Source organism: Panthera pardus, unplaced genomic scaffold (assembly GCF_024362965.1).
Source record: "Panthera pardus isolate Hobbes unplaced genomic scaffold, ASM2436296v1 HiC_scaffold_1, whole genome shotgun sequence".
In the NCBI taxonomy this organism is placed as follows: domain Eukaryota; kingdom Metazoa; phylum Chordata; class Mammalia; order Carnivora; family Felidae; genus Panthera; species Panthera pardus.
In genome coordinates this window covers 61,885,471-61,898,027 of record NW_026526654.1, presented here as the reverse complement: position 1 = coordinate 61,898,027, position 12,557 = coordinate 61,885,471, and the positions used below count along the sequence as shown (strand labels likewise).

General features: G+C 35.8%; 1 protein-coding gene across 1 annotated transcript in view; it reads right to left on the bottom strand.

Annotated features, from left to right (window-relative positions):
- WBP4 (WW domain binding protein 4) overlaps positions 1 to 12,557 on the bottom strand; it is a 66,180-nt gene that overhangs the window by 43,736 nt on the left and 9,887 nt on the right. Inside the window, exons 6-9 of the mRNA XM_019447398.2 lie at positions 11,302 to 11,348; positions 10,756 to 10,831; positions 8,673 to 8,866; positions 3,539 to 3,702 (exon numbers count right to left, since the gene is read on the bottom strand). Of these exons, the coding sequence (XP_019302943.1) occupies positions 3,539 to 3,702; positions 8,673 to 8,866; positions 10,756 to 10,831; positions 11,302 to 11,348 (481 nt within the window). The remainder of the gene's footprint in view (positions 1 to 3,538; positions 3,703 to 8,672; positions 8,867 to 10,755; positions 10,832 to 11,301; positions 11,349 to 12,557) is intronic.

Below are 12,557 nucleotides of genomic sequence, written 5' to 3'. Positions count from 1 at the left end.
ATTTTCCATAATCAAAATATATTGGTAATTTTTAGGGGGGAACCTCTTAAGAAATTAGGCTTATCTACTTGCGAAGTCAGACATAATCCATCACATGTTAAAATGACTGACAATGCTAAAATTTGACAAGCATGGTTTTACATACAGTACACTTACCACACAGAAAACCAAACAGTCGAATTTCAAGAAATCCTAACTTTAACTATAAGAAATGTTGGTATAGTAAGACCACTTTCCTATTGTAAGTCACTTAAAAAATCATTCAGGGGCTGAAGTAATGCAGCCTGTTATTTCTGCAATTTCAGTATATACAGTCAGTATGCTTATCATGGTGCTTGGCAGTATGCTGCATTGAACGCATTTTATCTATTATCACAGTAACAAATACAACCTAAACTCTCATAACAATAGTAACATTTTGACAGCAGTTCTAATCTATACTATGGTATGTTATCCCTACAAAATTAATTGTTTTTTCAAAGTTCATTTATTTGAAGTAGAGAGAGCGTGGGAGCAGGGAAGGGGTAGAGAGAGAGGGAGAGAGACAATTTCAAGCAGGCTCTGCATTGTCAACCCACAGCCCACTGCAGGGCTTGAATTCATGAACTGTGAAATCATGCCTGAGCCAAAATCAAGAGGTGGACGCTTAACTGACTGAGCCACCCTAGGTGCCCCCTACAGAATTAATTCTTATTAGAATTGCATATAGATCTTCCCTTATGATGGGGTTATGTGTCCTGATAAATCCACTGTAAATGGAAAATACTGTAAACTGAAAATGCATTTAGTACACCTAATCTACTTAACATCATAACCTAGCCTACCTTAAATGAGCTCAGAACATGTACAGTAGCCTAAATTGGGGAAAATCCTTCACCACAAAGCCTATTTTATATAAAGTATTGAATATCTCATATAATTAATTGAATACCATACTGATGGTGAAAAACAGAATGGTTCTAAGTATACTGGCTGTTTACCCTCATGATTGCATGGGTGCCTGACAGTGTACAGAGTATTGTATGGCAGGGTACTGCTAGGCCGAGGAAAAAGTTCAAAATTGGAAGTGTGGTTTCTATTGAATGCATATTGCTTTTGCACCATCTTAAAGTTGAAAAATCATAAGTCAAACCATCGGTACAAAGCTGGCCAAAACTTGTGTTACTCTATCTTATGAAAAAATACAATCTTTTCATTAAAGTACAGTTTTAACTATAAATAATTTCACTGTAAAAGTATCCACAGAGTAGTCATCTAAACTATCATCTCAAAGCATTAATATTTTGAAGAAAAACTGCTAACTCGTACTTTTTTTTATTCACCTGAAGACTTAAACATTTAAGAAACACTAATTTGTGGAGCTGGGAGTGAAGTCTTCCTTTTATTGTGTAAATACTCTCAAGACAGTAATTTAAACATGTGAGCTAGTAATACAAACCTAGTAATACAAATCAGGTAACATCCCCACCATGATACTGGTTTAATTGATAAAACTGTTCTGTTTCTTGAATACTGGCTTTAAAACTTTGCTGAACTGCAATAAACCATTTTCAAGACAGTAACAAAATAAGCTTTTTTTCTGCTCTTCAGATCTATGGAAGCCTTCATTAAATATGCAGGTATTTGTTTCTCCGACAGAATATGGATGGTGAGTGTGACAATGTTCATATATAAATGGTATGAGTTAGTGTCTGAATCTGTGGTCACAAGAAATGCTATGGCAAAAATGAACTATTGGGACCTCATCAAAAGAAAAAGCTGCACAGTGAAGGAAACAATCAGCAAAACTAAAAGGCAATTGACGGAATGGGAGAAGATATTTGCAAACGACGTATCAGATAAAGGGTTAGTATCCAAAATCTATAAAGAACTTATCAAACTCAACACCCAAAAAACAAATAATCCAGTGAAGAAATGGGCAAAAGACACGAATAGACACTTCCAAAGAAGACATCCAGATGGCCAACCAACACATGACAAAATGCTCAACATCACTCATCATCAGGGAAACACAAAACCACAATGAGATACTACCTCACACCTGTCAGAATGGCTAACATTAAGAACTCTGCCAACAACAGATGTTGGTGAGCAGGCGGAGAGAGGATCTCTTTTGCACCGCTGGTGGGAATGCAAACTGGTGCAGCCACTCTGGAAAATAGTATGGAGGTTCTTCAAAAACTTAAAAATAGAACTACCCTACGATCTAGCAATTGCACTACTAGGTATTTATCCGAGGAATACAGGTATGCTGTTTCGAAGGGACACATGCACCCCAATGTTTATATAGCAGCACTGTCAACAATAGCCAAAATATGGAAAGAGCCCAAATGTCCATCAATGGATGAATGGATGAAGAAGATGTGGTATATGTATATATACAATGGAGTATTACTCAGCAATCAAAAAGAATGAAATCTTGCCATTTTCAACTACGTGGATGGAACTAGAGGATATTATGCTAAGCGAAATTAGTCAGAGAAAGACACATATCATATGACTTCACTCATATGAGGACTTTAAGATACAAAACAGGTGAAGGGAAGCAAAAATAATATAAAAACAGGGAGGGGGACAAGACATAAGAGACTCTTAAATATGGAGAACAGAGGGTTACTGGAGGGGTTGTGGGGGGGGGGGATGGGCTAAGTGGGTAAGGGGCATTAAGGAATCTACTCCTGAAATTACTGTTGCACTATATGCTAACTAATATGGATGCAAATTAAAAAACTAAAATTTAAATTTAAAAAATATATAAATATATATAAAAAAAAGAAAAAATTCTTTGGAAACCCAGTATTGTCTAGAATGGTTTTGTTTGTAATATGTACATAATATGTTAATGAGCTACAAATTAATATGCATAAGTTTTGTACTCCGATTCAATTAAACTCAATGAAACTACAAAATATTTAACATTCAAAAAAAAAAAAGAAATGCTATGTTTGGGTAGGAATCAAAATAATCATTAGCCTGGACGAGTAATATACAGAATCGTTAAATCACTATATTGTATACCTGAAACAAATATAACACTGTATGTTGACTATACTGGAATTAAAATAAACATATATTGGCATCTCTATCAAAAAACCCAATCATTAGCTTACTTTTTAAAATACCCACAGTTTTGGGGCGCCTGGGTGGCTCAGTCGGTTAAGCATCCAACTTCAGCTCAGGTCATGATCTCACAGTCCGTGAGTTCGAGCCCCATGTCAGGCTCTGTGCTGACAGCTTGAGCCTGGAGCCTGCTTCAGATTCTGTGTCTCCCTCTCTCTGACCCTCCCCCGTTCATGCTCTGTCTCTCTCTGTCTCAAAAATAAACATTAAAAAAAAATTTTTTTTAAATAACCACAGTTTACATTTTAAAATATTTAAGAATACTTAGTTAGAAGAAATAAAACCATTCTAGAAATAAATGAGCCACACCTTCCAAGAGCACCTTATCCTTGAAATGAGTTACTGAAATGTATGGAAGGAAGTACTGAGATATACAGTACAATTTGTAGGAAGAGTGGGTTAAGTTTCAGGTACTTACTGAGACTCAACTTCTTGTTTAATCTCTTGCCATTCTCCATACGGGTTTGATTTTTTATGAGCTTTGGATTTTTCTTCATTTGGACCTGATGAATTTTGCTCTTGGGTAGTTTTTTCTTTCTGTGTTTCTGGTTCAGTTCCTTTGTCACTATTTTTATTTTTTTCCTGAAATGCCAAAGTCAAGAAAAAACATACTTTAAGCAAAATTATAAGGATGTAATTTCTTTAACATAGTCTTATTATTGATTTAAATAATACATTACCTCAGTATTTTTAATTTGCACATAACAACAAATATACATAAAAGAATTTTAATACTTGATTAGGTTATTATGTCTAAAATGATAAGACATCATGGTCAAGGCTGTTATGTATGCTTAACTGACTGAGCCACCCAGGTGCCCTGTAGGCTGTTATGTATATATGTATGTATGCATATATTTATTTAAAGGTTATTTATTTTGAGAGAGACAGAGACAGAGCGAGTCAGGGAGGGGCAGAGAGAGAAGGAGACAGAGAATCCCAAGCACTGACTCGGGGCTCGAACTCACTAATCGTGAGATCATGATCTGAGCCAAAACTAAGAGCTGGACGCTCAAACAACTGAGCCGCACAGGTGCTACTAAGGCTGGCTTTTAAAACAATTGTAGGGGCGCCTGGGTGGCTCAGTCGGTTGAGTGTCCGACTTCAGCTCAGGTCACGATCTCACGGTCCGTGAGTTCGAGCCCCGCGTCGGGCTCTGGGCTGATGGCCCAGAGCCTGGAGCCTGCTTCCGATTCTGTGTCTCCCTCTCTCTCTGCTCCTCCCCCGTTCATGCTCTGTCTCTCTCTGTCTCAAAAATAAATAAACGTTAAAACAATTGTATTAACATTCCACCATTAAAGACATACACTGGCTTTTTTAATACTCTTTTCTGCCTTCTCTCCTTACTTACATATTCTACAGTCATCTCCCCTTACACTGTACCTTTTCTGAAGTTAATGCCATGCCATTAAACCTTTCTATACTGTCTTTGTAAAGAACTCCCTCAACCTATCAGTCTTAACTGAAATCTGTCTTTACATTGAGGACAGTGCCAAAGCCTCAGTGGAGTCAATAACTGCTAACCATGAAATGAGAAAAAACACACCCTTGAGGGAGAAGCAGGTCCTATGGGAGCCCCTGCCTAGGATTGGTATTCTTATGGCACCCCTTCATCTGGAACAACAAAGTCCTACGATCCAGGTTGGCAAAGGGACCATGCACTAGATTTCAGCCTCTTTTCAAAATGCACAACCATGTGTGGTGATCCTAGGACACTGTTCTGTAATTCTTTAAGTGGATATTAACTCATTCCCTCATGCTGTTCCATCATAAAGATAGGAAGCAGCATCTGCTTTTAGCATTCTCTTCACTGTTTCCAAGCTCTGACTTCTTTTTAATAACAGATTTTTAGAGATCATAATTTATGCTTTGATTCTAATGCAATGTAATAAATGCCTCCTCCTCTGGAGCGTATATCACCTCCTATACAGTTGTCTTCCACGCTTCCTTACATGAGCTAATGACCTTTGGCCACTATCCCATATACACTGATGTCTTTACCATATTTTTTGTTGTTGTTTTTTACCATGTTCTTTCTATTCAACTCATCATTCTGGACCTTAAAAATTCCCTAGCCTGTTTTGTGAGCCTCAAAATCAAGGACTGTGCCTTTCGCTATATTTCAGTCACCTAATGTTATATATTTTCCATCATACATAGCGCCTAGTACATAGGTAGTATTCAAATAGTAAATCCTCACATCTATGTTCCTTTTTAATTTGAATTATGTCATCACTCAAAAATGTCCCACTTGTGAAATTTTAAACTCTAAAAGTCCCCCCTTCTAACTACAGTAAGTTATTCTTCTGGCTTCCTCCCTTCCTTACCTCCTGTCTATAACCTCAATACCATCTCTAATTTGCCTTAACTTCTCTGTGTCCTTAGTTTGCTGACCTCATCATTACAGAGATCCACATCCATAGTGAATCATTTTATTTATTTTTGATCATTCTTTAAAACATTGGAAGTGTATTCTTTAATCCCCATAAACTACTCTACCCATCCCCCCACCCACCTTCCCTCTGGTAACTATCAGCTTATTCTCTATAGCTAAGGTTCAGTTTCCTGGTTTGTCTTTTTTTCCTTTGCCCATTTGCGTTGTTTCTTAAATTCTACATACGAATGAAATAATATAGCATTCGTCTTCCTGTGACTGACTTATTTTGCTTACCATTATACTTTCTAGCTCCATCCATTTCTTTGCAAATGGCAAGATTTCACTCCTTTTTTGTGGCCAAATATTCCACTGTGTATATATACACTATATATACACATCTTCTTTATCCATGAGCACTTGGGGTGCTTCCATAGTTTGGCTATTGTAAATAATGTTGTAATAAACATACAGGTGCATGTAACCCTCTGAGTTTGTGTTTTTGTATTTTTTGGGTAAATACCCAGTAGTGTGATTACTGGATCCTAGGGTAGTTCTATTTTTAATTTTTTTGAGGAACCTCCATACTGTTTTCCACAATGGCTCCACCAGTTTGCATTCCTAACAACAGTGTGAGGGGGTTCCTTTTTCTCTACATCCTTGCCAACACCTGTTTACTGTTTTTGATTTTAGCTATTCTCGGAGCTGTGAAGTGGTATCTCCTTGTAGTTTTTATTTAAAAAAATTTGTTTGTTTAATGTTTGTTTATGTTTGAGAGAGAGAGAGACAGAGTGTAAGTGGGGGAGGGGCAGAGAGACAGGGAGACAACAGAATCCAAAGCAGCCTCCAGGCTCTAAGCTGTCAGCACAGAGCCTGACGCGGGGCTCAAACTCGTGAACTACAAGATCATGACCTGAGCTGAAGTGGGACACTCAACTGACTGAGTCACCCAGGTGCCCCGCTCCTTATACTTTTTATTTGCATTTCCCTGATCATCAGTGATGCTGACAAATTTTACATCCTTCATTACAGAGCTCCATGTCCACAGGGAATCATTTTAGAAATATATATTTTTGCCTGCACCCTTAAATATCTTTGTCCCCATGACTGTCTATTGTATAGGACCTAAAAAATTTCAACACAGACTTATCCAATCATTGGTGTGTCAAGTGTTACTAAGAGGGGAAAAAAAAATCACAGACTTCAAGTTGTATTACAAAGCTGTAGTGATCAAAAGAGTATGGTACTGGCACAGAAATAGACACTTGGATCCATGGAACAAAACAGAAAAGCCGGAAATGAACCCACAATTATATGGTCAATTAATCTTTGACAAAGACTATACAATGGGAAAAGACTATACAATGGGAAAAAGACTTTACAATAAATGGTGTTGGGAAAACCGGTCAGCTACATGCAAAAAAATGAAACTGGACCATTTTCTTAAACCATACACACAAAAAAATTCAAAATGGATTAAAAGCCTAAATGTGAGACCTAAAACCATAAAAATCCTAGAAAAGAACATAGGTGGTAATGTTTCTGATATGGGCTGTAGCAACATTTTCTAGATATGTCTCCTGAGGGAAGGGAAAAAAGAGCAAAAATAAACTACTGGGACTATATCAAAATAAATAGTTTCTGCATAGCAAAGCAAACAATCAACAAAACTGAAAGGTAACCTACTTAATGGGAGAAAATATTTGAAGATGACACATCCCATAAAGGGTTAATATCTAAAACACATAAAGAACTTATACAAAGATCCAAAAAAAAAATAATTGAAAAAATGGGCAGAAGACATGAACAGCTATTTTTGCAAAGAAGAAATCCAGATGGCCAATAGACACATGAAAAGATGCTCAGCATCACTCATCATCATGGAAATACAAATCAAAACTATGATGAGATCCTATATGTGGTCTCAAAATACTCTCTCTCCAGCATCCTTGAATTTTCTTCTCAGGTCAGTAATGTCAACCATGAATCAATGCTATGTGTCATTTTTGCCTTGTCACCTGAGCTCTTGCTGGAAAGATCACAAAAGGAGGACTAACAATACTACAGAAATGACTGATTTTACCTTCCGGCTATGGCTGGGGACTCAGTACCACCTGTGAATCCTATTACTTGGTTCAATTCGTCTCACACCCCAGCTGAGTGACTGTTTCAATCCATTAGTGTTGTCAAGCTCTTCAAAGCTCCTCACTCTCAGCAAACAATCTTAATTTCTTTATGAATGAGTAAACTAAGGCTAAAAGGGTATGACTCTCAATTTCTTCCCTGATACCAACTCATCCATAGTCCTACTTCTTAAAGGAAAACCTTATCTTCTTACCGAAAATGAGTTTATTCCTTGCTCCATGACCAGCCTGCCTACCCTTATTGGTATCCCCTTTCTATCTCCTTTGTGGAGTCCCTCTTAACACATCACCACCATAAACCTCTCATGATTAAGAGTCAATGTGCAGCCATCAGTCTGTCAACTAATTTCTACTTTTCATTTCATATCCAAACCACATATACACCGTGAAACAGTTGTCCTTCCTCTAAAATCTTTTTTTTTTAATTTTTATTCAAATTCCAGTTAGTTAATATATAGTATAATACTAGTTTCAGCTGTACAATACAATCTGAGTTCCACCACCCCAAACTCTGGTAAAACTGCAGGAAGGGCTTAAGGCCTTCTTTATTGTAAAATTCAATGGACGTTTTTCTTTTCCTAGACCTAATTAATCCTTGATGTTCTCTATTCCTTTGGCTTCTTGGATATTAGATTTTGCTTCTCTGTATAACTTTCTAGCCACTCTTTTCATTGTGGGCTCCTCTTTCCCTGCCAGTCACTGAAACGTTTAATGTTACCCAAAATCATTTTCCTAGGTTATCTCACCCAATCTGAGATTTAAATTACTACTAGTAAGCTGATAATACTCAAATTAGTAGTTCTAGCCTAGATACTCAGCCTTGTATGTTCAGACAGCTCTCTGGATGTTAGAGGTATTTCAAACTTAGGAGGTTTGTCTTGCTACCAAACGGATACTAATAAATGGTAATAACCATCTATCCATTTGCTAAAAATACACGTCTTGGTTTTATTTCTATCTTCCACCAGAAAACTAGGTAAGTCTGTCAAGCTTTAAATTGTTACAGTTTTGTAAAGAATAAAACAAGAACCTACCTTAAACTTTATTTTTGGCTTTTGTGTTTCTGTAGAGGCCTCTCCTTTTTCTGCTTCCTGCTCCCCATCAGAATCACTATGAGAATCTGATGATTTGGACTCTTCTAGGGTATCAAGTGAGTTTTCACTGACTTTATTAGAAAGCAGGTCGCCAGAATGTGGAATGAAATCATCAGGTTTTTCCCATCTGGATTCTATTCAACACATTTTAATAGTCGTGTTATTTACTTATTACCAATTCTATTCAGAAATAACTCCCGATATAACATTCCCTATCACTTAAAATACATTACTTTTTTTAACCTTTTTTTTTTTTTACAATATAGTATTAAATAACAACATTGCATTTATTTCCCACCATCATTCATTTAAGAAGATAACTTAAATAAGAGTTTCCAAAGCTCTTGCTCTTTTACCTTTTAGAAGCTGATTTCAATCTGGATTCTCTAGATGTATAACTACAGCCCCAAAGGAAAGAGACCTAAGAATTGGGCAATACCTTCTAAAGACTCTCATAACTTACACCAATATGTGATATTGAACACATATCAGATTTCCTGGAATTTATAAATCTTTATTTATCACAAAGATTTCCTGGGATTGTCACAAAGTGAAATCATATAGTGAAGATCTGAATGAATATAATTTGTCATTTTTATACTAGGAAAAAAATAATCTCCACTGAATTCTACTGCCATCCAGTGGTCTAGAAATGACAGCATTTCTAATTATCTTGCAGTTATTCTCTATTTTTCATTTAATAAAAGGAAAAGGGATTCTAAGATTTACTGCCCAACTGAGACAGTTTTTAAGAGCGAAAGGGGCTCTATTAATAATTATACTCATCTAGACATAAACTGGAACTGTTTGAGGGCAAATCAATTTGTCTCTTATTAAAGAGGATGCTTTCCGGGGCACCTGGCTGGCTCAGTTGGTGGAGTGTGCAACTCTTGATCTGGGGATTATGAGTTAGTTTGAGCCCCATGTTGGGTGTAGAGATTACTTAAAAATAAAATCTTACAAAAAAAAAAAAAAAAGGATGCTTTCCAACATTAATAAAAACATTATTTCCTTATCTATATTTCACATAAATAAAAAAACTTTCAGGAAGTAAATAACTTAAGCACTTACTATGTATCAGGTACTGTTCTGAGAACTATAGATACGTGACCCTCATGACCGAAGATAGTACATATAATCACTTCTACTTTACATAAGAGCAGCTATAGGTTTAGTGACTTGCCCACAATCATATAGCTGCTAAGGGAAGAAGCTATGCATTAAACTCAGATCCAACTCTCTAGCTGTATCACTATATTATTTTATCTTTAGAAAGACTCAGTACTGCAATTTTACTGAGATAGAATGATTACTATCACTGGGCAGGCTAGGTATCTACTTGGAGGCTAAGAAGGCCTCTTCCCCCTAAAAGATTTAATGGTATGTAGAGGGTTTTCAATAGTAGAAATTTAATTAATAAAGTCTCCTAAAGTTATATTGATACTATACACATCCTGGTAAATTTAATTATAGTAGAAACTAAATACAATTACTTGATAACCCATTTTATGAAATTAAATTAGATAAAATCTTAATTTGAAAAACCTACATAATAACTAGGTAACAGTAGTTATATTTTATATTCATATATAACCAAAACGTTATTGAATTAGTAAAAATGAAAATTTGACAATTTCAGCCACTGCTAAAATAGCTTGTTTTGATTTTTAGAAAAGGAAAAAAGGCAAGTTGAATTAGATGATTTCTAAGGTACCTTCCAAGTTAATGATTATACTCCTATAACAGTCACAATAAAAATCAATAATGGCAGTGAAAGTTAAAATGATTTTTAAAATTTGTGAATGGGGTATCAATTGAGAATAATAAGCAGTACAGTATATTATAAATGAGAATCTTTCTGCTTTTCTATTGTATTGTTTTCAAACAACAAAAAGTAATACATACTTGCTATAGAAACATGTTTATCACTATACTAAAACCCCCAAGTTTTCTTTATCAGCAGGCTACTAAGCAGTTTCAGGTACAATTCTATATAGTTAGAATAATCAAAGGTAATACTTACCTCCTGTTTCTGTATTATAATAGTAGGTATAACCATCTTCGCTTAAACCTTCTACCCAAACAGTCTTCCCTGCTGTCTATTGGGAGGGGGAAAAAAAGCATAAACTGAAGACAATGATGTAGTTTTACTATGTTAAATAACTAAGGCAGAGTCAACTACCTTTCCTTTTCTCTTGACACCAGGAGTTAGGGGTGACAGTACTGACTATGGTCAGGAAGCTTGGTTTGTGTTAATACTGAGCCAACTCTCAGGGAGAGACTATCTCACCTCTGAAAGCCAGGAACAATTCTTTGCAGACGGGTAGGGACATCTGAATGGCAACTGACTGTTAATCAACTGATATTTGCCCTACATGGAGTTTGTAGGTAGATACCACTTTTCTTCTTCCACCCAGCCTTCTCACAAAAGAATTAAAGAAATAAAGGAACAAAGTGTGTAGAAAGGGCTTATTTGGAAGAAAATTAGCTTACGATAACTCTATAAAAACCCCGGGAACCAATCAGTTTAAAGAATAAAGCAAAGACACTATCAATGTGCTTCAGTTACCTTTTTTAAGTTTCCTTGAAATCCTTCAGGTCTCTCCCACTGGGATGCTTAAAGCAAAATATATTGCATTTACAAAATTTTTTCGCTTAAAAAGAAGAAAAACTTCAAAAAATTTGGCAAAAATTTACAAGATATTCAATGTGTACAAAACACTGCAGATCTATAATTAAAAATATAATTGAAAAATAAAAAGAACATATATCCCAGTAATACTGTATAGAACACATGTGAATAATATTTAACCAAGAAGGAAGAACTGAATGAAGGATTAGAAATTACCGGTACTTTCAAAGGAATTATTAGAGCCAGGTAGGACTTCTCCTAAAGACTTCACGGAATTCAGGCTTCAAAAGTTTTTAAGTTTTTTATTTATTTTTTTGTTAGTAATCTCTACACCCAGTTTGGGGCTTGAATTCACAACCCAGAGATCAAGAGTCACATGGTCTTCAGACTGAGCCAGGCAGGCACCCCAGGCTTGGTAAGTTTTGAAGGTATGAGATGGCAGTTTAACATTCTGGGGAGGGGAAAGTGAGGGACAGAAAGAATGACTCAGAAGAGGAACAAGATGAAGGATGCAGGAAAAAATAAGTACAGGTGACCCTTGAACAACAGGAGTTTGAACTGCATGGGTCCACTTATAAGCAGATTTTTTTCAATAAATAAACTGAGAATTTTTTTAGAGATTTGTGACAATTTGAAAAAACTAGATGAACCATGTAGTCTAGAAATGAAAAAATTAATAAGGTATTACTGTAAGAATACAGTATACAACACATACACAAAATATGTGTCAATTGACTGTGTTATCCATAAGGCTTCCAGTCAACAATAGGCTATTAGTAGTTAAGTTTTTGGGGAGTCAAAAGTTATAAAATACCCTATGATCCTGTAATTCCACTACAGACATATATCCAAAGAAAATGAAACACTAACTCGAAAAGATATACGTACCCTATGTTTATTGCAGCATTTATTTATAATAGCCAGGATATAGAAGCAACCTAAGAGTTCACTGATAGATGAATGGATAAAAATGTGAGATACATAGCTCTTTCACAACTCTCTCTCTCTCACACACATGCACACACACACAATGGAATATTACTTCGCCATAAAAAAAAAATTATAATTTTGCCATTTGTGACAGCATGGATGAACCTAGAGAATATTATGCTAAGTGAAGTAGGTCAGACAGAGAAAGACAAATACCATATAATTTCATTTACATGTGTAGTCTAAAAAAACAACAAAACAAA